This window comes from Mastomys coucha, unplaced genomic scaffold (genome assembly GCF_008632895.1).
Source record: "Mastomys coucha isolate ucsf_1 unplaced genomic scaffold, UCSF_Mcou_1 pScaffold22, whole genome shotgun sequence".
Classification (NCBI taxonomy): domain Eukaryota; kingdom Metazoa; phylum Chordata; class Mammalia; order Rodentia; family Muridae; genus Mastomys; species Mastomys coucha.
The window spans coordinates 32,755,914-32,780,745 of NW_022196905.1; the positions used below are offsets into that span (position 1 = coordinate 32,755,914).

The 24,832-nt window shown below is 46.4% G+C and overlaps 1 protein-coding gene across 8 annotated transcripts in view; it reads right to left on the reverse strand.

The window, feature by feature from the left end:
• Slc2a9 (solute carrier family 2 member 9) overlaps nucleotides 1–24,832 on the reverse strand; it is a 140,814-nt gene that overhangs the window by 60,933 nt on the left and 55,049 nt on the right. For all 8 annotated transcript variants that reach the window (XM_031341952.1, XM_031341950.1, XM_031341949.1 and 5 more), the window contains one exon: nucleotides 7,804–7,936. In XM_031341952.1, the coding sequence (XP_031197812.1) occupies nucleotides 7,804–7,936 (133 nt within the window). The remainder of the gene's footprint in view (nucleotides 1–7,803; nucleotides 7,937–24,832) is intronic.

Sequence of the window (24,832 nt, forward strand, 5' to 3'; positions counted from 1 at the left end):
TTTTGCTTTCTCCAGATGCTTTGTTCTAGGGATGGAGCCGTGTGGTAAGTGAGATGTGCCAGGTCAGCAGCCTCACTGCCTCTGTCTATAGGGTTCTGTGGGTTCATCTTACTGCCAAGGACAATACTGAAACCACCTTGGCTCCTGCTTGCTCTCTTTAGAAGATAAACAAGTTCTCTCTCTCTCTCTCTCTCTCTCTCTCTCTCTCTCTCTCTCTCTCTGCAGGCTTTTTGCTCTTATTTAGTTCTCCTGTGACTGACCCCTAAGGTTCGTGTTGTTACTCTGCAGGTTCGAACAGAGAAGGGACTAGGCCTGAGATTGGAGGCTAGAAGGTCAACAGCACCTTACAGGCTTACGTCATGGGGGACCTGCTTGGCCCTAATGGGTTGGTGTCACTGGACTTCTAAGCAGCCCCTGAAGGAATAGCTCCCAGAATGCCCTCCACCGGGGAGGCTGGGTGCTCATCTGAAAGGAATTGACTCCCCACACATCCACACTGCACTATATGTGAGCTGGATGGGCTCCTGCCCGTGGAGAACACAACATATGGTGTGTTGAAGGTGTGGAAATGTCTGCCCACATCTGTGCTCACAGCTGTCTCACAGCTGGGTGGCAACTGCAATGGAAAAGGGTCCAGGGACAGAAGAGACCAGGAGTGTTCCTGTGACTAGCAGGAGTTCCTGAAGTCTCCTTCTGAGCATCAATAATGGCCCCTGGGAGTATTGTCATTGTTATTGCTTAACCAGAGCTTGTCCCACCCACACAGACTCACAGCAATTCGAGAGTGGAAATTCCCACTCTCCTGTGAGACTTGATTCCTCATCCCTCAGTTTCCTAAGTATTAAAAGGCAGTAAGGCAGAGCTGGCAGTGCTCTTAGTTGGCATGAGCTGCTGGAAGGAATAGCCCAGGCTGAGGTTTAGATAGTCTCACAGTCTGGTGGTTACAAGTCTAAACTGAAGGTACCATTGAGTTAGTTCTTTGGGATGTATGGGCACCTGTTCTATTCTCCCCGCCCCCCTCTCTCTCTGCCTTGCTTCTGAATTCCATCCCACTGGGGTTTGTGACCTCAATATATAAATTAGGGGTATGCAAACCTTCAGTCCTTAACAAGAACAAATACTGCTTTAACTTTTGGTTCCCCTCTCCTTTCTTCTCCCTTTGCATCCTGAGTTCTGGGCAGACATAGGAGACAGCCCTGGCTTTTGCTCATGCCTGCTGCTCTCAGTTTCATCAGCACGAGCTCTGTGAGCTAAGATTAGCACGAACTACACTGTACCCAGAAGCATGAAGGCTGTATGGAATTGTACCTTTCCCACCTTAAGCCTGAGAAGATTTCCTTTAGCCTCTCTCTAGAGAAGGGAGACCTGAGGCACAGGAAACTGGGCAGGTAGGTGTTGAGGGTGCACTGGAAGCTGCTGAAAACAGTATAAACCTTGGGACATTTCTTGGCAGAGGCTGGGAATGGATGGTGTTCTTGCTGTCCTTGGTAAGGTCAGAACAAGGTCACAGGAAGGAGATCTGATGTGAGGGCATTGGCCCAGCCTGGGAACTGCCTGACTCACATGTCTAAGGATGGACTCGTATTGGGAACTGTGAGTTCTTTATTCCAGAAGTGTACACGGGGGCTTGGTGACTATCTCAAAGGTACTGTGGACCCAGCTCCAATAGAAAGACAGAGGACAAGAGGGTCTCTGTCTACGTGGGGATTCTATGGATGTTGGGACTGGGAGATGACAGCTTCTGAGGGGAAGGAGGCAGAACAGACACCTTGAATTTTAATGGGTTGACTCCAGAGAAGAAGTAGTCTCAGTCACCACTCTGTCCTGACACTCATCTCAGGAAGCAATTAGCCTATGGAGAACGGCCCTCCATTAGACCATTCACCCTAGTCTTTGAAAAACAGCCTGTTCCAGGACACCTGACACACCCTTTCTTCAATTTGAAAGCAAGCAGCTTCCAACAGCCTCACCTCATTCATATTCCTGCCCATACTCTAGTCATTAACTCTAAAGAATCTGCAAAGGGAGGACATGTTCATTTCTCATCTGGAACAGTCTCCTATGTGGCCCACTACTTCTGGACTGGAAGTAGTGAGGGATTCTGATCTACTGCCCCTTACAGAATTGCCATAGCCAAAGCAGAACTGGAACCCCAGAGAATCAGGAGCCTGGCATTTCCTGTACCTACTATGTGCCGTGCCCAGACCTTCTTCCCATTGCAACAGCCTTGGAAGGTGGGTGTTGCTATGCATATTGCCCTTTGGGGACTTGGGGGGGTATGCCCCAGATGACTTCAGGGTAACCAGCTGTCTGACAGGTTTTCCACACACCTCAAATGAACAATGTGAAAACCCCATAGAATAGAGAGACTGAGAGGAGAGACTCGGTTCAATTCCATTTAGCTCCAGCTCTTGAGGGCTGTTGTGGGGTAGGGGTTGAGCCACCAAGACTGACCAATTAAGGGAAGCTCGAGACAGGGCTGCAGCTGCTACAAGGGGATTGGTAGAGATACAGTATTAGCTGAGCCTCATGAGCCACACCAGATCACTACAAACTCTGTGCTTACTGCCTTTTAACATTTAGGAAACTGAGGAAAGAGGGATCAAGTCCGCAGGAGAGTAGGAATTTCCACTCTAGCATTGCTGTGAGTCTGTGCGGGTGGTACAAGCTCGGATCAAGCAATGACATCGACAGGAGGTGGTCAGAGATATGAGATGACCCCCCTTCTGCACTCTCATGCCCTCAGTACAAGAATTTGGGGATATCTCAAAATAGAGGGAAAGCCCTCCTCCTCCAGGACTGCGGGTGATCTAAATATCACTTTGACTACGATGGAATTCCGTCTGCCCTTGTATGGTGGCTGATTCACTCATATCTCCATAGGTGTGGTTTTAAGTGGACAAAATATCATGATGACCACATGCTCCTGCTGGTACAGGAGAGGGAGGGAGCTGGGTTCTTCTGCAGTTCTGCCTCTGTCCCTGTATGACCTGGACAGTCACATGACAGCTGTATGTAGGTGGCTGCTCTCAAGAAGGAATTAGAATGAGCACAATAGAAACAGAACTGGCAACCTCCAGAGGGCCACTCTGAGCTGGGACACATGGGAAGATTGTCCCTGATGAATGACAGCCACGGGAGGCTTAAGCAAGAGCACTGGCCTCCTCCCTGGTCTGTGCATGCTCGATCTAGCCATACACATTTACATACATAGCATCAACCTAACTGTATACCGTCCACAGTTATCCTCACCTGGCTCATATCAATCATCTCCCCGCCCACTCATATGTCACTTCCTCCAGGAAACTTTCCCCAAACTCCCCATTATCACCTCTTTGGAACCCAGGGCTTCTCTCCAGTGGCTCTTGGCATGGGGTAACAGTTCCCTGATCTGTGAAGGCATTGGGTTTCTAACTCTTACCAACAACAGGCTTCGGCACTCAGTGGCCCTACCTGACTTTGATCCATATCTTATTTTCCTGGGACATTGATGAAAGAGTCCATGTAGAAATCAACTCATTCTTTTTTCCTAGATACTACCAGGAAGTGCAGAGCTCTTTCTTTGGTGGTTCCTCCTGGGAAAATGACAAAACTATTTCTTGTGGCCCAGCCATTGTCAAAGCCAGGTTGGAAGAACTTCATGTCAGTTACATAATGAATCTGATGAGCTCAGTGCCACAGACAGGGCACACAGGTGAGTTTCTTGACAGTTCCTAGCTCCCATTGCTGCCTGTGATATTTAGCTTGACCCAAGGCCCTGTCCTGTCATCTTGAAAGATGGTCTCCTTCAGCCAAGTCTATCTCATGGGGGCATCTCTCTGGTTCTCCCCCTGCTCCCAGTCCTACTTTCTAGAGGAATCTTTGTGATGGCAGTGTCCCCTCCCAGGCAGATGCTCTTCCAGTCTGAATCCAGCTGATTGGCAGCCTCAATTCCATCAATGACCTTCCTTCCTTTGTCCTGTGCCACCTTCAACTTTGACTGTCAGCAGAATGGGGTTGGGAGCCACCCAGGGTGTGTCTCCAGAGAAGATTAGGTCAAGAGGTATCTGAGATGATGGATAGTTTAATCCACTGATAGATATAAAATTTGAAGAGACTATGGGGACAAAGGAAATGTAGAAGGTGGGGCCTGGCTGGAGGAAGTCAGTCACCTGCCAGTGTGCCTTTGGGAGCTGTCTCTTGTCCTGACCCCTCCCTGAAAAGGCTCAGCTCTGCTTCCTGCTTTGCCATGTCCCTTACTGTGATAAACAGAAGCCTCTGCAACTGCCCTTCTCTTTACATTAGGTATATTATATATATTTACATTGTATTACATATTTAGCCACAGGGGTGCAAAGTCTGACCTACACACCATGCCTTTACACAGGTTCAGGCTCTAGGAAATAGGAAGCAGACCCCTTTAATAAGGAGGGGTAGTGGAGGCCATTTCTCTGCATTGTACACTAGCACTATGAAGAGCTGAAAACAGTGGGTCTCATTTGTAGAACGTGAAGACTCACTGAGATTTCATAAGGGCAGAGTTCGAGGATCAAGGAGGTTTGGTGCTGAGCCACAGGAAGCTGACTCAATCAGTCCCCTGTGTCACCTTACCTGTTTGGTCTGAAGAACCAGGCCAGGGAGGAGATGGAGAGTATCCACTGGACTATGAGTGTGGGCACTGCCCCAGTACAATAGGCTTAGGAAAACAGATATGCTCACTACTGTATCACCAACACTGCACCAACACATGCCATTCTTCAGTATTTCCTTAAACCACTCTCATGCCTTACATGAGCTGAGAATACAAGCTTTGCTTGGACCATTAAAACACTTCATTCCAAAGAAGAGTCCAGGTCCTCTGGGATGACTAGAGCTGAGACCCAGAGAGTCAGACCTACATGGACCCTCCATGCAGAGGTATACAGAGGTCCATGCAGAGATGTACAGGTGGAGCTAGATGAAGACACAGAACAGGTATAAGAGTTGGTCTCAGGGCTTTGCCTTCAAGGATGTGCTATGAAGTGTGCATGCCTTCCCCTCTGCTGTTCCATCTCCCTGACTGCCCTTCCATGCCTGATGCATAGAGGCAGTTCACATGAACTTCAGAATTTTTCCTTAACTTAAATGTACTGGTAAGGATTGTCATCAAACTTTCAAGGCTTGTTCTTCATGTACCAACTCATCCTCATCTCTTGCTATGCGTACCATGGCTACTTATATAGAGTCATAAGCAATCAACTTCTGGAGACTCCACAAGGCTTCTCTCAGCTGGTGTTAGTCACCAAGCCATTCTCACCGTCTGTCTATGCAGTAGAGTCTGGAGTATCTAGACACCACCACTCATTGCCCTCGCTCCTTAGAGAAGACCCTGACATTTGTGGTAACAGATGGTTGAAGAACTACATTCCCAGGCTCTGTACAGGGAAGAGGGACTGTGAGATGATGTTCAGTCGAAGGGGACATGAGCAGAAGTGTGTGACTCTGCATCCCTCCTCACTTGTCCACTTCTGGCTGGAATGCAAGGTGATGGCAACCACTTTAGAAGATGTCACCTGAACTTCATCACAGTAATTTCTCTGGCCCTGATCTATGAAGTCTATGAAGTATCTATTTGCCCATCACATTTACTATAATGGCATTACATTTCTACTCAGTTAATTAATTGCCCTTCCTCTTGCGATGAGTTTGGACTCTTGCCCCCAATTTTAGATTTAGATAGTATCTCTTAAATAAATAAAATCAAGGTGGGGAGTGGTGGCGAATGCCTTTAATCCCAGCACTTGGGAGGCAGAGGCAGGCGGATTTCAGGTTCGAGGCCAGCCTGGTCTACAGAGTGAGTTCCAGGACAGGCCCGGCTATATAGAGAAACCCTGTCTCAAAAATAAATAAATAAATAAATAAATAAATAAATAAATATAAAAATAAAAAAATAAGTAAATAAATAAATAAAATCAAAGGCTAGGACTTGACCCCTAGCTACTGTGAACTAGTAGTGGGACGGAGTGGAGATGTTGGAAGGGCCCATGGGACCTATTAAGATGTTGGCCCTAATTCATGGCCTTTCTATGATAGTATCTTTTGTGGCAGTATTCTTTGTCTTCTGAGTGTGTAGCCACCTCCCATTGACATGGAACAGGTCATGTGATTTGCTTTAAACAACATGATTTCATGTTAGGTTCTTAGAAATATGTAAGTACTTCCCACTTTTCACTCATGGGTGGTGTCTCTCCATCTTTTTATTTTTAAGACAGGTTCTTACTCTATGGCCTAGACTGTTCTTGAGCTCATGAGGATCCTTCTGTGCTGCAGGATATTTGATCACATTGTGAACCCCAAGATTGTGAACTGGAAAAACCTGTTTCTTGTTGGGGTGCAGCTCAGCCCTAGCACACACCTTTAATCCAAGAGCTTTCTGTAAACAGGATTAAATAAAATCAACTATAGAGGTAAAGCAAGTAACCAGTTGACAGGGAGTGACAATAAGAAAACACAGGAAATAGAAAGGAGGGCCATTGGGTTGAAGGGTATTTAAGACAGCATGGAGAGGGGCTGGCAAGATGGTTCAGCAGGTTAAGAGCACTGACTGTTCTTCTGAGGGTCCTGAGTTCGTATCCCAGCAACCACATGGTGGCTCACAACCACCCATAATGAGATCTGATGCCCTCTTCTGGTGCATCTGAGGATAGCTACAGTGAATTACACCAGAGCGAGCAGGGCCAGCAGAGTCCTGAGTTCAATTCCCAGCAGCCTCACACATGATAGCTCATGGCCATCTGTACAACCATAAATAAAATAAATCTTAAAAAAAAAAAAAAGACAGCATGGAGAAGAGACGGCTTTTTACTTCTGGGACATTAGTGGAGTACAATGGTGAGCTGGGTGTTTTCTATCCTTTTCTGAACTAGCAAGCCTTCAACCCAACATCTGGCTCCTTAGTCTTCATTGGTAAAGTCTCAGTTTTCAGAATATCGGGTTTACATGCATGCTCCACCACACCTGCAGTTTTGTTTTCTATTTTTGTTTTGTTTGGGAAACTGGAGGTTGAACCCAAGTCTTCACACATGCTAGGCAAGCAGGATACCACATACACTCTCTATCCTCAGGATGTCTGCCCATCCTAACAGACCACTCCAGTCATTCCACAATAGCAAGGATGCCATCTCATGACCCTGTCTTTTCCATTGCCTGACAGAACACTCAGAATGTCAAAAAAACAATTGCTTGCTGAACATCTGGAGTGAAATTGATACGGTTGTTGATAGGAATGCAGATCTCTGTATTATGTTTCAACTTAAGGTCAGGATCTCATTATCTCTGTTGTTTTTTTACCAGGTGTAGGCATAGTATTTTTCTCATATTATGACTTAATATGTATATATCAAACACATCTACAGTTATACCTGTATATACACATTCCTACTGGGCTGTGAATTCAGACTTTGGAGTCTCAGTCACTCACTGTGTCCCTATTGCCCACTCTGATTATATGTAACTGAAACTCCTCCCAAGGGTCCTCCCTTAGCTGGGCAGGTAGAGAGGAATTCTCCCAAGCCAGGCTATATCATGTTGCTACAGGAAGATTCCATTTCTTCCAGCAAGTCAATTGCTTCCTGGAATCCTACCTCTTAGGCTCTTTTCAACCACCCTCTTCACACTGCAGAGCCTCTGCCATCTGAATGAACCGTGCCCGCAGCTGGGGAGATGAAGAAAGTGGGTGTCCCTTGGCATGGTGCTTTCAGAGATGCTGACACTTGTCTTGATCTACCTTATAGCCTGTGACCCAGGCATAGCCTGGCATTGTGTGATGAAAGGGAAGGACCCTACCTTTCGTGGCTCCTGCCTCATCGTGCTTTTCAAAGAGGAGGTAGCGTGGGCTCTCAGGGAGAAATGGCAGGCTCGCCAGCTGGACCAAGGCAGGGACAATGATCACTCCGAACAGGTATGGCCAGGTGCTCTCCTGCAGGGAGAAGACTGTGTTGATGGAGGGGCCTTTAGTTGTTTTACTGGGGACACTGGACTGAGAGTAGCTTGGACTCTACAGGAAGCCTCCCTGCTCAGCTTGTCCCCACTGACAACAGCTAAGAGAAGCAACAGAACACTGAGTTTGTGTGGCCTCAGAGTCCCCATGGATGGTGACCTAGCATATCTCTGAAAAGCAGATGGACCTTGGCAGCCAGGTCACTCAAGGGGTACCAGAGGTGGCTGCCCTCCTAGCACAGGCCACCACAACCAACCTGAGGTCTCATTGGATTTCTTCCACTCCTCCAGCATGGCTCACCATTAGTATAAAGTCAGACATGCTTGAGTTTAAACAATGGACCAAAACTCCTCCTGTGCAGAACCCATCTTCCTATCATCAATGAAGACAGAGGAAGGAAGGATGGCTCTTATGTATGGAGGGCCTTCACTTTCCACTGGCGGGGAGAGAGAAATGGCTACCTCCAATGTGTATCATCAACTTACAGTGTGCAGTGCGATTTACACTGTATGCAGTGTAAATGCATACAGTGCAATTTAAATGCACTGTGGAACATATGTTCTTGTGTCCATCAAGGTGACATCCTTCCCTGTGTCACCGAGCTTTACAAATATTCTCCCACTGTGCGCCCTGCCTGCATAGGAGCATGTCACCCTAGGCCAGTGTTGATGGGGGAGACAAAAGGCTTGGGCTCTACACTGAATACTCAGGAAAAGGAGATACCCCAGGAGAGAATGACACACTGAAACCTGGAAAGTCTTCACACGATGGGCAGAAGTCTGCTAGCCTATTCAGGGTCAATGAGTTCAGAGCCTTTGGGTATATGCTACTGTTTGTCCTCATCCCACAACTGACTGACCCTGTCAGCTTTTCTGAGACCCACTGTAAGAGCCCTGATGGCGGGGAGCCCATGAGAGTGCCAGACACTGCCAGGGTGCAGCATCAGGGACCCCTGAAGCACAGAGCAAGTCAGAAGGGGCCTGCCAGGACACTCAGCCAGTGCTGGCTCAGCCCTCATCTCCAAGGTGACTCCAATCCTCCCTCCACCTCTCTGAAGCTAGCGAGTACATCTACTCAGCAGCCAGCTTAGTTCTTCCATCTCCCTTTGAATGACAGGTGAGGCCAAGCCAGGCTTCTCAATTTGAAAAGGCATGTGACTAGAAGACCATACAGAGAGAGTGGTCTGTGAAAGGTCAAAGGGAGCAATCATGGGTGAGGAGTGCCAAGCAACACAGATAGGGTCCCTTCAGATGTCATGGAATGTTCTGAATGTAGATGGACTCTGGTTAGGTATCATTTTGTGAGTATTCTAGAAATCACAGGGTTTTTACTATAAATTGTCATGCAAATTATATTTCAGTGATCCATCTTAAACATGGTAGAGAATGACTGGACAGTCTGTCAGTTCTGCCTGTGCATTCTGCACTCACCACCCACTGTGGATTGAAAATATTCAGGGGAAGAAATGTATTTGTGTTGAATACTCACGAACAGACCTCTTTCTCTGTCATCATTCCCTAAGCAATATGGTGTACCAGCTATTTACATAGCATTTGCATGGCATTAGGTATTATAACGAGTCTCAAGATGATTCGTAGGTTACATGAAAATATCACACAGAAGCATTCTGATAAGAGGCAGTAAAATCCACCATAATTAAGGCAGGTCTTTCAGGTCACCCAGTGAGTGGCAAAGAACCTTGCTCTTGAGCAGGTGGCTCCGATCTGAATTTGCTTATACTCCAATCACTGTGGCCATGGACGAGTATCCTAAGCTGTCCTAGGAGGGGCCTCAAGATCACCAGAGGAGTCAGGTGAGCTGCATTTGACCATCTGTCTTTTTGGTGCCAAGGGCCATCCATGATGCTCCTTGGCAGTATACCAACATGAACCAAAAACCAGCATCTCAAGCTGCAGTGGCATCCAAGAGCTGCCTTCTCTACTGAGAGACAAATGAGAGCAGGAGGGGCTTTCTCATGCACTGACCAGCTTCAGTTGCTACTCCTTGAGGGTAGCCTCAGACTCAGGCTGTTTTTATGTTTTATATATTTTAAAAACATAGAGTTCAAGGTAACCATATGAAAACAAATACCTCATTCTCTCTCACATGGATCCTAGATTCTAGCCATGCATCTGGATGGGAGTAAATGTTAATAAAGGCTAGGAAACCAGAAAGAGTCCCTTGAGAAGAGGAAAAAAGAGGATTTAAGGGAGGGCAGTGTGAGTGGGTGGGCAGTGCATATGAGAGGGAAAAAGAGTACATTGGCGAAGGGTATAGGAACATAAGGGATAGAGATGAGGGAGGGACATGTGGTACCGGGAGTTAAACAAAACTAAGTCTGAATGAAAATGGCATAGAGATCTGCTACTCTGTTAACTGATCGGACAACTGTATTGTTCTCTCCTAGGTGGGACCTAGGCAAGTGCCACAGGTGTCAGCATTGGAGGGCCCAGTGAGGGCCTGAGATAATGGGAAGGGACACAGGACCCCAGCTCAGTGGCTTTTTGTCCAAGTCCTTGTACCCATTGTTCCCAGGAGGATAAATGTGGGTCATCTTGTTGACCAAGACAATGTTTAACATCCCAGTGGGGAAGATCTGTGAGTGTTCTAATAACTATGCCTTGTTCATTTAATTGCAAGGCCTCTGTTTTAAAGATAGACTTCTAGGCTCTACTTCTCCCAAGATATAGAAGACTTTAGTCCTCTTTATATTATCCCCTCCTAGACTATGAGACAGCCACCATTTTAAAGTAGAGTAGGCATCATGGATCTCACAGAGTCAAGTTCTTAGTACTGTACAACACCAAGTGTCCGGGGATCACAGAGAAATAAGCAGGGGGCCTGAAGGTGAGCAGGCCACACTGGCCTGGATGCAGTTTTGACTGTATTGAATGTGCAGCATCAAGAGCCTGCCTGTCTCCAAGGCTCTGGAGATGCCAAGGACACTCTTCTTTATATCTCCTCATATTCATGGTCTGTGTATGGGAGGTTATCAGTGGGATAACTTCTCTATACAGCTCTGTGAAAAACTGAATGACTTTGTTTTTCAGTGTTCTTTCTTCCAGGTGACTGGGTTTCCTGAGAGGTACCCTAGTCTCACAACTTGATGTTATCTGCCAGTGCTTGAAACATAGCAGGTGCTCAGCATGTGCTGGTAGATTGAATGTGTTGGGCAAGGTGACTGGTGACATGGATGCAGCTGCTAGAGATGAGACCCCCTGTGACATTCTTGACATATTTGATTTTAAACTTAAGCTTTTCCTATTTGGCATCCTATTAAAGAATATCTGACACTTTGTAGTAACATAATTGAGATCTCCCTATGTGTCATTCTTAGGCTTCAGCTCTATTGGAGCTGAACGGTCAGTAATGCATAGAAGTTCCCTTGAGAAGTTGGGGGACTAGCTGGGTGATAGGTTAGCTCCTCTGACCCCCTACATAGGCTCTTCCCTTGTTATTGTCCCTCAGTTCAAAGCAAAACAGAGCAGTAGCTTTCTCAGGCCTGGCAGCTGCTACCTAACTAGGGAATTTGTGTGTCAGTTCTATTAGGCTAAATCTGTCCCCTGAGCAGAATTCATCAGCCATCACTCAAACTCAGCTCCAATGGCTCACAACAACACAGCAGGGACTCCATCAAAGGAAGATACAGGTGCAGGAATCAGCCGATCTGTGAGGTAGGTGCTATATGCAAAGCTGGACCACCCTGAGAAGGTGGCTCTGCCAATCATCCTGAGTGAACTCAGAGTATGGAGGAGCTGGGGCTCAGTCGGCAAAGAGCTCCATCAGCAGTGACTGCAGAACACCTGTGATCTTGCCACTCCCACCATCAGCCCCTTCCCAAAGGAGAGCCCTGATGGCCACAGCTTCACAGTGTCCTGGGGTACAGCATGGCCACCTGAATGTGCCATAGCAGTCTTCCCCTCCTTCAAATCACTCTCCAATAGCCTGCTCCATCACCTAAAATATCTGCATTCCTTATGACCATATTTGTTCTAAATATTTTTGGTGTGTATCCATGGCCTGATTCTATTTCTACAAAAAGAGAGATCCTTTACAAATTTATATTATTACCCCATTTCCCTCTGTTATCAATAATGGTATGACAATCCACAGACATGTCCCTCATGTGGTAAGCCTTTGCCAGTACCTCCTGTGGGGACACTATAGTCCTATACATACAGTGTTCATCCCCTCCTGTTTGCCACCTCCTCCTGCTTTCAGAAGAGATTACCTGTCTTCTGCCTTGCTTGGTTCTCAAGATAAGCCTCTGTTATCCCCATTTTATAGATAAAGAACCTGAGGCTGGGGGTGGGGAGGGCTACTGGGAAGTCTTAGAGCAAAAGCTATCCATAAACTAACTTTATTCTGCTCCTATTTGAAAGAAAGTCAAACTTCCACACTAGTTTTAAAGGTCACTGATCCTATGAACCACCCCTAGCCACGCTCTTAGATCGGACATTGTTGAGTTTGGACAGATTTACTGAGTCTTTGGCACCTCTGCTAGTTGATTCTCAGCTGAAGAAACCAAGGTACCAAGAATTTTCTACCCCATTGGCAATTACATTTACTATATACACTATAAATTATATACTATAAATAGCTGTAGGGGTGGGGTGGCCATCAGCTCTATCCCCTTAACCTCTGCTATCCACAGGGTCCAACAGGCCATTGTGTAGCTGTACCTTGCTGAGGCACACCCAAATTCCATGACTATAATTGTAAAATTCTCTCTCTTACTTCCTAAGGAGTTAGCTACCTGCTGTTCTCAAAGCCACACTCTCCTTGGAATTGAAACCCATGATTAATCCCTTAGCCAGACTTCTGTTTTCCAGTTGAATCACCTTGGATTCTGAGTCCCATTGTTCTCTTTGTCTGCCATGTGCTTTTTTACCCCTCAATGATCAGCAGTTCCCAAATAGAGCTCAAAGTGAGAAGGCTTGCAAATGCAGCGGGACACTGAGGGATGCTTGCAAATGCAGCAGGACTTGTAGGGATGCAGACAGACTCTCTGTACAGAGTCGGATTTCTCCTTAGTAACTCTGAATTTTGGGGATCCATAAGGTCTGAGGTTTGATTTCTGATGAGGCTGAATCTATTTATTCATGCTCCTGTGACCTTGGATGTCATCTGGGGATACTGAAGTCCAAGGTCAGAGGAAGGCTGTGAAGTTAGATCCAAGTTCTCATTATGATTCTTCAGCTGCTCCTAGCTATGGGATCTCGGACTTGCTCTTTATTGGATCAGTTTGCTCAGCTAGAAAATGAGCCTAGCTCAACTAGCCTATATGATCCACACTAACTCAAGAGCTGGTCTAAGGTCACATTTGCTGGCCCCTGCCCCAAGCCCAGGGACTGTAGCATCTTAGTTGGGTATATGGAACACATCTCAGGTCTGAGTATGAGTCTAGAAGTTGGAGAACAGACACACTCTTAAGGGCCTCACCCCTCCTCCTCAATTCTCATTCTCTCTGTCTCTCTCTCTCTCCCCCCCCTCTTTCTATCTCTGTCTCTAGAGTCTCTCTCCCTCCATCCCTCCCTCCTGCTCTCTCTCTGTCTCTTTCTCTATTTCTCTTGCTCCCCTCTATTTCTCTCTCTGTCTCTCTGAGTCTCTCTTCCTTCCTCCTGCTCTCTCTCTCTCTCTCTCTCTCTCTCTCTCTCTCTCTCTCTCTCTGTCTCTCTCTGTCTCTCTCTCTCCTCTCTCTCACTGTCTCTATGAATCTCTCTCTCTCCCCCTCCACTGAGGGTTTCTATCCAGCTACCTGAATCCCAGACCTTTGAGCCCTTTGTGGCAGCTCAAGTCTGGAGAGATGGCTCAGCACTGCTTGTTCCTCTAGAGAACCCATGTTTATCCCCAGCACTCACATGGCATCTCACAACTGTCTGTAACTCCTGTTTCAGGGGTTCCATCACACCCGGCATGCAAATGGTGCACATATCTGTACATGCAGGCAAAATACCCATACACATAAAATGAAATAAGTCTTTCAAGAGGAGGAGGAAGATGAGGAGGAGAAGCCTATGAACCTCCTTTCTCCTTTGTGTGTTCCTACACTTCAATCAGCCCTCGCCTAAAACCTAGCAGTACTGAAATGAGTACCTGCCTCAGTTTCTCTGCTAGACTAAGACAGCTTCTTTGATACTATGATACTGTTATCTACCTTTCTGTCATGCCTTAGGCTCCTCCAAGCTTGTACCTTGCCCAACCAGTTCACTGTGGTATTACCAGAGCCTGGAGACCCATCACCCAGTGCTGGTCATCCCTGGGATTCAGTAGGGCAACTGGTGCTCTGCTTCATGGACTCTTAGCTTCCACCTTCCTCCATCTTGCCCTTCTTTAGAACATTTGGTAAATGGACAAGGTGCTCCTCCAGCCCTCATCCCAGGGGCACCTCACATCCTCCATGCCTCTAAGTACACTACTCTCAGGGCACTCTCTTCAGAGAGACAGATTAATTTTCAATGATGAAAATACCCTGATCCTTCAACTCATTCCACCATCACACCTTTAATCCCAGACATTCTCTGATGGAAGAGGGAGGATCTGGGGCAGTGGGTCAGCAAGGCAGCAGTAGGGCATCCTAGCTTGTGCCTTATGGCTCTAGCATTTCTCATAGACTCTCTGCCATCAGTTTCCCAGCTTCTCATATGCTCTTGGTCCACAGAGCTGCAACACACACACACACACACACACACACACACTAAACCAATGAATAAATGAGTCCTAGAGCCACAGGCTTGTGGTCTTTATCATCTATGGCCAACTTTCTGCAATGCTCTAAGAGTGTGTTGTATGGGGATGGTACCCATCTAGGAATCTGTAAAAAGAGACAAGCTCTGATTGTCCTATTCTTCTGACTCACTAAGTCCACAGCCTCAGCAGGAAGCAGAGGTGGCATCTTACAGTGTGACTTTCTGTCCTAAAATTCCAATACATACTGCTATTTGACAGTGTAGCCACCAGGAGCTAGGTAAAAGAGACAATAACTAGTCTACAGTACGGGCTTGGCCTGGCATCTAGTTACCAGTAATACTCAGTCAAAGGCAGCCATTGCTTCCACATTACACATCTCCACAGGACTCAAGTGTGGCTACTCTTTGAGAGATTTGCTTAAAATCTCATCTGGGATACAGAGGTATTCCTACTGCCAAGACTGTAAGCTACCTTTCAGGACTTTTGCCTGTGCATTCCTAGTCTCTTGTCCTGCCTATACTGTCCCCAAGGTTGCAGCTGTAGCTCCAGGTATTGAGCAAGCCCCTGGTACATCCTGGCTGGTGGGGAGACAAGGAAAGGCCTCTTGCTGTCTCTTCCCCTCACCAGAGTACAGCAACCACCTTGTCTAGGCCAGCACCCATTCTACAGACTCACATGCTCCTGTAAGTGCAGGGAGCAGGGACTACATTGGCCTTGCTAGTTGCGCATACAACCACACTCTCCCACAAAGCCCGGTCAGTAAACTAGGTCAGGTCGTGTGAACTAGAAACTTCAGGATTCTTTGGAAACTCGATTGTGTTGGATGGTGTTTTGCTGGGACAAACACGTGAAGGAGTGTTTTCCTGAAGTGGACACAGGTGAAAGACTAAGGCAGACTCATGAAAGAATGTTTGGCTGAAGCAGACACAAGTGAAGGGATGTTCTGCTAAAGCAAGCATGTGAAAGGACAGGTGATGAAGGAGTCTTCGCTAATGACACGCATTAGTCTTTTGGTCTGCCTTACATTATGTAGTTGAGCTCCATTTGTTGGGACTCCATAGAGGGAAACACACCAAAAATCTGTAGTTTCTTGCCACTTCTATAGACTTGGGCTGATTGGCAGAGTGATGTCAGTTGAGGCAGACGCACGTGCTGAGGCAAGGCCCGTGGAGGTACGGGATGTTTGAAGGGAGTATAAAAAGGACTCAGCTGACAATGAATGAGGCTGAGCTTGGCTTGCTTATAGAGCTAGCTATGCAATGCTTGTTGGTCTTGCTTCTTCATTGATTTTCACTTCACTGAGGGAGGCACCGCTGAGAACTTTATCTGGCTTTCCTGTTGGCCCTGGTCCGGGCTGAGGCCTGGCTGTCTCTGCTAGGTAGTGCCACCACTGCTGATTCATGTTTGCTATCCCAACTCTGCTGAACTGGACTGCTGGTGTTTCTGTGAGTGGACAGAGCTGCCACTGCTGACCTGGGAACTGCTGGTTTCCTGACAATGCAGATGGGAGTTGCTCCAAAGAACCATTTTTTAACAGGTCCACTTCCCCCGTATCCTTTCTTTTCCACTACCCCTGGTGGGTGGTGAGCTAAGGTTAAAGCACTTAAGAATCATCATTAAAAGTAGGTTTTGAAAAAAATTAAAGTTACAGTAGTGTCTGGATTCTGCCTCAATTTCTCAATGATCACCAAATTGGGCCAGCGCTAGCCATTTACAGCCTCTGGAGCACTGTCTAAAGATGCAGATCCAAGAGGCCTAGGTGTAGCCTGGATCAGGATGCTCTAAGAATACTGCAGGCATGGTGATACACAACTACCTGCACCTGCAAACCGCTGCTATGGAGGTAGCAGGAACATCAGGGGGCATTCAAGCAAGGTGGGGCCTCAATTCCCCATTTAAAGGACAATGCTTCAAGCTTTCTTTAGAGTGTTGTCTAATCCAGCATTTTATTATTGGGTTACTTTAAAATCTATTTGTCATAGGTTTTCAGGGTACCATTTGTGTATTTCACAGTAGGTAGGGGATTACAGAAAAAAGAGAAAACTTCCCACAAATAAGGTAGATAGCCTATGTTTATTTATCTTTGATTCATAAACATGGTGATATGGGCATTGACAAGCAAGGTAACCTTGAGGGTGAGAGGTTGGACTGGTGACAATTGTGGAATGAAATTTTCAGCCCAGTGTTGAAGAGAGAAAAACAAAGTGGGGCATCCTTCTGTGGGGTACCCAGAAGGATGCAAGGCATTCACCCTAGAGACTCATAACTCATAACTCAGGGCCACAAAACATAGACTGGGAGAAAGATCCTCAAAACCCACATCTCCTGAACCAGCAGCTGTCCTGCCCCATGGGAGTGCTTTTGCCCATCAGCAGACCTGTGATAATTACATCCATGGGCAGACCAGGCCTGGTAGCAAAGCAGGAGGCTGATAACAAGAACACAGACCGAGGGAAGAGCCAGTGCAAAGCCAAAGAAGTCAAGAGAGAGTCTAATACATTTGAAAGCCCTCATCACCTACAGTGGACCTGGGTTTCCAGATAGGTGTCTTCTGCTCTGCTAAGAGAAGACTGACCTTAGGCAAGGGGAAGAGAGGGTGGAAAACAACCTGCTGATGTGGGTGTGGTCACTATAGAAATGGTAGGTACAGTCCCGGTGTGTGGAGCCCAGCTTGTGCCAGCATCCTGCTCAGCACTGTTTTAAACATGAAGAAAAGCAGCAGACATTTTGAAAGAGTCTAGCAGAGAGGTAAGAGACAAAAAGAAACTGAAGAAAGGGGAAGAGTTCTGCAGCAAGAGACACAATGCAGGGAGGCTGCTGTTCCCTGCAGAGGAAACAGCATGGAAAGCTATGGCACAAGGGGAAAGGCCCAGGAAATCAAAACTAAGACCATCACAATGCATACATAATAATACATGAGGAGGGATGGGGTATGGGCAAAGGACACATGGGACCTGAGAGTGGAAACTAGTGAGAGATGAGAGGGAGGAAGCTAAGGATAGCAGCAGGTGGGGGAGATAGTTCAGCAGAAACTGCTAAAATATACTTAGTTTAAAAACTCCTGCCTTTGATAGTTTTAGGTCAACTTGATACAAGGATAGATTCATTTGAGGGGAGGGAACCTCAATTGAGACATTGTCTCCAAAAGATTGAGCTGTAGGGAAGCCTGCATTCTTAGCCCAGTCCATTATGGGTTGTACCCCTGAGCTAGCTGTCCTGGGTGCTATAAGGAAGTAGGCTAGGCAAGCCAGTAAATGGTGTTCTTCCATGGCCTCTGCTTCTGTTCCTGTCTCCAGGTTCATGCCTTGAGTTCCTACCCTGACTTCCCTGAAGCATGGGTTGTGTTCAGATATGAGAGAAGAAATTAACCCTCTTCTCCTTAAGGTGCCTATAGCCACAGTGTTTGTCATAGCAACCAAAACCCTAAGACAGTCAAGAGGAAGTCAGAATGAGGCGAAAAGACAGGGCCTCTCCCAGGATGAAACTTCCATGGAAGTAATGCCATCGTGTGAGCACTTGGTAGATGAAGAGAAGCTCACACCTCCATCCCTTCAGAAGGGCCAGGGAAAGCATCTTTCTATTGTTTGAGTAGGTTCTTCCTTGAGGAAGATGGTAGAGATGTAGAGGAGGAAACAAGGATTCTCAGGGGAACTAGTGCCTGAGCAGTGTGGGATGTGAGAGAGTCCGGGCCAGTCTAGAGAAGGAGAGGAAGTTGCATGGTCTTAGAGATGAGAACAGATCAAAGTGGGATTTTAGACTCCCAAATCTGGGACTTCTGAATGCAGGCAGGAAAATGTTTTTCATTTAATGCTCACCACAGCCAGTTTGGCATGATGGCTATCAGCTGTGGATCCCAGGTGAGGACACAGCATCTCATTTAATGGTTCTGAGCCTCAGAGAGCTGAAGTTGCTTGTCCAGGTCACACAACTAGAGAAAAGCCAGAGGACAGACTCTCTCCCACAACTTCCTTACATTCAGTTCAGCTCACTTCCTACCGTGCTACTGCACATGGGAGCCGCTGGCCAGCCCATCTCATCTGCTGGCACTGTGTCCTAGGCGTGGTGACTGAAGCATTCTTGGTTTTCAAATGTATTGGAGCCTCTTGATTTCTTTGGTTTTGCACTGGCTGTTCCCTCAGCCTGGAACTGTGTTTCCCTTCCCTCCCACTTGAGTGATTGTCCCTCACACTACAAAGTGGACACCACCCTCTCTAGAAAGATTTCCATTGAGTTTGTCCCCATGGCTCTCTCACTCCTGAGTTCTCTTATGGCCACACAGGTCATCCTTGTCCATGAGGTCACTCCTCTGTGTTCTGACATTTGCTTTTCTAAACCCTGAGGTGCCCTGCCTGCAGAGGCTTTCCCTGGCTTCTCCTTGTGGGGTCCAGTGTACTTGGAAGCCCAGAAAAAAAAAATGAGAAGAATCATGTGTCTATGGGAGGCAAGGGTTATGGATGTTAGGAACCTGCTGCCATGGTCCAAGGGCCCATTCCAGTGGTCACAGGGATATATGAGACAGAAATCTCAGGAGCACTGGTTCAGTTGGAAAGTGGCAGAACTTGGGAGACAGTTTGCAAGAGAAAGCAGTGCAATGGGCGTGGTGGCCAGAGAGTGAAGGCACAGTCCTCAGGGGCTTGTGACTCACTTCCAGAATCGTCTCCCTTCTAACTCCCACTCACAGCCATGTCCTCAAAGGGCAACTTTACTAATCATTTCCCCTGTGGCCCTTCAGCGATAGGATAGCTAGGTTCAGACACGCTTCAAAGGCTTTCTTTACAATTCCATTTGACACGACTTCAAGAACTGTTAAATTTATCTTTGCTTCCTTTGCTCCCATGCTTGCAGATAGAGCTGCCACGGCTGGCCGTGCTGTCTCTGGAGGTAAAGTACCCCCCACTGGAGGCATGAATCACCAAATCAGAAGTTGAGGCAGCCAGGAGCCTTAGAGCTAAATTGATACTGAGACTGCCTTTGATGTACAGAGGACTGGAAGTCAAGAGAGGTGGTTCACCCCAGAGAGACAGCATGAGCACTTGGTGGCCAGTAGGAGTTGGCTCTTCACCTCCCAGCTCATAACATGGGGCAGGTATTTTAGTTTCTTTTGTATTACTGTGAAGGTACAACATGACCAAGGCAAATTACAAAAGAAAGCATTTAATGAAGGGCTTGCTTACAGACTCAGAGGGTGAGTTCATGACTATTACGATGGGGAGCATGGTAGAGGAGGCAAGCATGGCCTGGCAGCAGTAGCTGAAGAAAGACATGTTTAGACAGCAGTGACTCAGAGTGAAAGAGCTAACTGGGAATGTCATGGGCTATTAGAACCTCAAAGCCCACACCCCCCACCTGGTGATACACCTCCTCTAATAGAGGCACACCCTCTAACCCTTCCCAAACAGTTCCACCAACTGGAAACCAAGCATTCAAATAAATAAGCCTATGGAGACCATTCTCCTTCAACCCAGTACTGTGGGGCCCTGCTGGATTCTTGGAAGTACTAGAAAATTCAATGCCAAAATGGTGCCTTCCCTCCTCCTCAAGGGGGCAGACTACACATTTGGATCTATGACAATACGAAAGAGACATTTGGTCATGTGTTCTGGAAAGTAAGGAAGGTGAATAATCACATAACTAGAATGTGGACTAAAGAGAGCTAGAGGAAGGAGGCTTTTGTGGCAAAGGCTAATTCTAGTGCCTGGCAGGAGAGAAGGGGCCTCTTCTTGGGGACCTGCCCTGGGGACCTTGAAGGATGACACAGTCAGAGAAGACGGGACAAAGCTGGAGGGGAAGCGCAAAGGCAAGCTCCAAGAGGGCTGGCTCAGGGATGGCCCAGGGATGACAGCTTGTGGAGGTTTCAGCTTTATGTCCTCTGGCTTAGCTGTTCTGGCAGGAGGGTGGCTAAGATAAGAAGGATAATAGGAGATGGGTCACCAGGCCTGGCATGCCACCTTCCTGGGAAATCCAAACCCAGTCAATGGGGAAACCACGCAGGTACAGTCCTGTTTGAAAGCCCGTATACCTAATGAGGAGATTCTAGGGCTGAGTGCCACTTAGTAATGGCGTTTAGACTCTGATGTGACATTAAGAATACAGAAGCAGGCCAAGGGGTGCTTGCCTTCCAAGCACAATTCCCTAGGCATGGTGTGGCATGGGGGAGATGAGTGGTGCTTGAGGGTTAATGGTCTACTATCCTGGCCTGCTTGGTGAGTCCCAGGCCAATGAGAGAGAGAGAGACACAGTCTAAAAATAAAAAGATGGATATTGCCTATAGGATGACAACTAAGTGGTCCTCTGTCATGCCTATGCACATACACACATGTACATGTATATACACATGCACACAAAGAGATATGTATGATATGTACAAATACATGTCCACAATAGACAGAGAGACAGAGTCAGAGAGACAGACAGATAGACAGATAGACAGACACATATAGAATAAGACTACAAACCTGTTCATCTTGTGGCTATTCCTAACAGATCTGGTATTTTCCTGGGCTGCAGAAGCAGGTGAGGGGGTGGCCCATGTGAGAATCTTCTTTTCACAAAAGAAAGGTGTGACTTTCAAGTCAGGATGACTAAGGGCTCTTCTATTAGGTACAGAGACTTTAAATAAATCCCCCCTGATGAATATAATCTTGACTAAAATAAACAGACCTCTCCTCCCTGATTTCAGTGAAGTGTGCTTGGTGTTAACTCAAAAAATTTCATTGAGAACAAGAGCTTTCATGCCCTTGCAGTGGGATTCACTTGAAAGAAATGGAGACCAAAAGAGGCCATCCTCACCCAGAGTTCTATGCTTGGGGAGGTTCCTCCTGATCTCTGCACAGGGGAACCAGAGGTTCTACTACAGAGATGTGGGCTGAAAGCCAGGATGCTCCAGCCACTGTCTCACAGCCATAGGCACTAGAATCAAACCTCCCCCAAAATGGAGTTTCAACCTGGACAGAAACAAAAGCTACTCATTCTTAGTGCTGAGCATGAGCTAAGTGACAGCGAGTACCAACTTCCTACCAGCTGCATGTCTGTGCCAAGAGCTTGCTGTGTATCTCTTGATATGTGGAACATCCTTGGAAGAGACACCACCATTAACCCCACTATGTAGATAAGGAGACATGCTCAGAGATGTTCAGCAACTTATTCAAATTCCCTCAGCCAGAGAGTGACAGATGACATGAGATGCAGGCTTGGGGCTGTCTGGCATGAGACACTGTAGCTGTCATGTGGTGACTGCCTGGGACCTGTTCCTGTAAGGTTGCTCTTCTGTGACGGATCACACATTTGTTATCTCTGCTTTCTAATACCATGGGTAGTTTTTTCAGATTTAAAGTCTTTTGTTACTTGGCTGGAACAATCACTTTCCATGTTGGGTCTGCTTCTATTGCACTGAGAAGAAACTACACTTCTTAGGCAAACAAACATGAAGGGTTTACAAAGGTTCATTGCAAACTGACCTCAGAATCAACCTTCCTGGTGCCCCAAGGGAGGCACTCATGAGTTATTTTCTATAAACAAAACAAAGCACAATGAATGGCAATAAAAAAAAAAATCAGAGTTATATGGGAGTAAAGGCATTGCCCTGAGTAGTTTGACTTAACTACAACCAAAATGAAAAATTATTTAGGAAACCATCTCTTAAGAATGTGGCAAACTAAAAGTTCTAGGAGTACTACTATCAAATTTATCTTCCAACATGTCATAGAGAGAAGACAGTGAGATGTACCTGCCAAGAGTCAGATCATTCTTTCAAGGAATAAAATTAGAGGGAGCATCATAGGAGGGGCTAGAGGATTTTCTTAGGGATTTAAGCATTTATAGATCTTACAGAGGACCCGAGATCGGTTCCCAGAACCCATACAGTTCTAGGGGACCTGATCCCCTTCTGGCTTCTGCAGGCACTGCACCCAGTGGTGCACATAAATAAAATGAAAGCCCTTATGCAAGCCCTTTTAGTATACATATTAAATAAATATTTTAATATTTATTTAATATTTTAATATATATATGTATACATAGAGAGAGAGAGAGTTAGAGAAACACGATAATTGTTTCCAATAAAACTCCCTATAGACTGCCACTGTGTCAAGTGGCAGTGGCAGCATCCTGAGAACACAAGCAGTCATGGATGTCACTGTTAAGAAATGATGGGTTGGCTGCTAGTGAGGGAGAGGAGACCTCGGCTCTGAGGATGCCATAAACAGCCATCATTTTGAACTATCTAGCTAAGCAAGTGACAGACATTACTAGGAAGTAAAGAAGAGTCCCAGATCAGCATATAATAACCTGCCAATCACCAGTTTGAAAACATAATGCCAAACATAAATCCCATTAGCAATGAAACAGAATAGCTTAGGAATCACACACAGTTACAATGTCTATTTTCTTAATAAAGGACACAGTAGCAGAGCTTGGGGATCAGTGAGTGGCAGATAGGGCAGCTGCCTGCCTTGTGCAAGGCCCCCAACTTCCTTCCAAGAACTGCAACTGTAAATAATAACAATAAGGAGCAGAAAAAAAAAGAAATATAACCCAATGATAGAAAGGAGACCAAAAATGAGGACAGAAACACTCTTTTTAGCAGGAAAAAAAAAAGGAACCAGGCTGGAGAGATGGCTCAGCGGTTAAGAACACTGACTGCTCTTCTAGAGACCCTGAATCCAATTCCCAGCAACCGAATGGTGGCTCAAAACCATCTGTAATGGGATCTAATGTCCTCTTCTGGTATGTCTGATGACAGCTACAGTGTACTCATATACATAAATAAATAGATAATTCTTTAAAAAATGAAAACAGGACGCAACCTCACTCTTTCCCAACCAATGTATCAGTTTAGTGTAATTTGGATCAAACATTCAATGGCAGTTTTGTTTGAAATGAGAATGGTCCTGAAGGTCCCAACAAAGAGGAAAATGAGCAAAGAAAAGATTCCAGCTTTGACAGTAGAGGCAGTCACACAATATTTAGAATTTGCAGGGAAAGCCAGAGAATGAGGAGGCCTCAGGGACACTAATGGGCAGGAACTCCTGTAGACATGCTAACTTGACATGTGTTTAAGAGCACTTGGAGCTGGGTGGTACATGCCTTTAATACCAGCACTCAGGAGGCAAAGGCAATAAGATCTCTGAGTTTGAGGTCAGCGTGGTCTACAGAGCAAGTTCCAGGATAGCCAGGGCTACACAAAGAAACCCTGTCCTGAAACAAACAAAACCAAAATACTTCTAAAGAGCGCCTCAAACATGATCAGGGAGAAGGTTGTTTGATTTAAGGTGGAGCCTGGTGAAAGTGGAAGAAAGGTAGGAGAAGAAAACAAATGTGAATGGTTTTCATACCATGCTCTGAAGTAGCTCAAATGAGTTTAAGAGTCAAATACAAAGACAGACACGGCTAGCAAGACGACTGGGTGGATAAGGAGCTCGCCATGCAAGCACGAGGAGTAGAGGTCAGTGCGTTGTGTGGTTGGCATCCCTGGACTGTGAAGGCAGAGGAGGCCAGTTCTGAGCTTACAGCTACCTGGCCTGATGTCCTAACCAACAGTGGCTACCTGGAGTGCATTCCCACACCTTCCTCCCGTATCCCTGCCCATAATCTTCAACCAACTTCTCTCTTTTTTCTTTGCTAGAGACATGCTTTATTAACATGCCTTTTAACATGTCCCTCGGAAGAATAAAATGTCACGGAAATGTCCCACTGCCGCTGTTTTCACAAGTCTGCTAAAATCATCACACCAGTTTCATTGATCCTGTGCTAGGATTGCTCTCTTTCTTCTGCTACCCTGGTCCAAAAGTAACTCTCACCGCTTCCTCCCTCCTTTGTGTTTCAAAGAAGCCATCTGAGTAGAAGCATCTTTTTTTGCTCTGTAAGTTTTTAAAAGCTTAGCAGTCTCTGTCTTTGAAGGTAAATGAGAAACAGGATTAAAATAAAGAAATAAAATCCTTACACATGAGGAAACGCCTGTGGCTTCCGCTTGGCTGGAACCTCACAAAACCCGGGAGGAGATGAAGGGAAAGCTTCTGATGTCTGATGTTCTTTCCTCTCTCAGAGGCCCAGCATTCACCTTCACAGAGTGCGGACATGAAAACACAACAAACAGATCTACCACCACCGTACTTACTGGGACTACACGCACATTTTTCTAGCCAGAATCAGCTCAGCCTAGAAGAACCAAACTGGTGCCGAGTATTA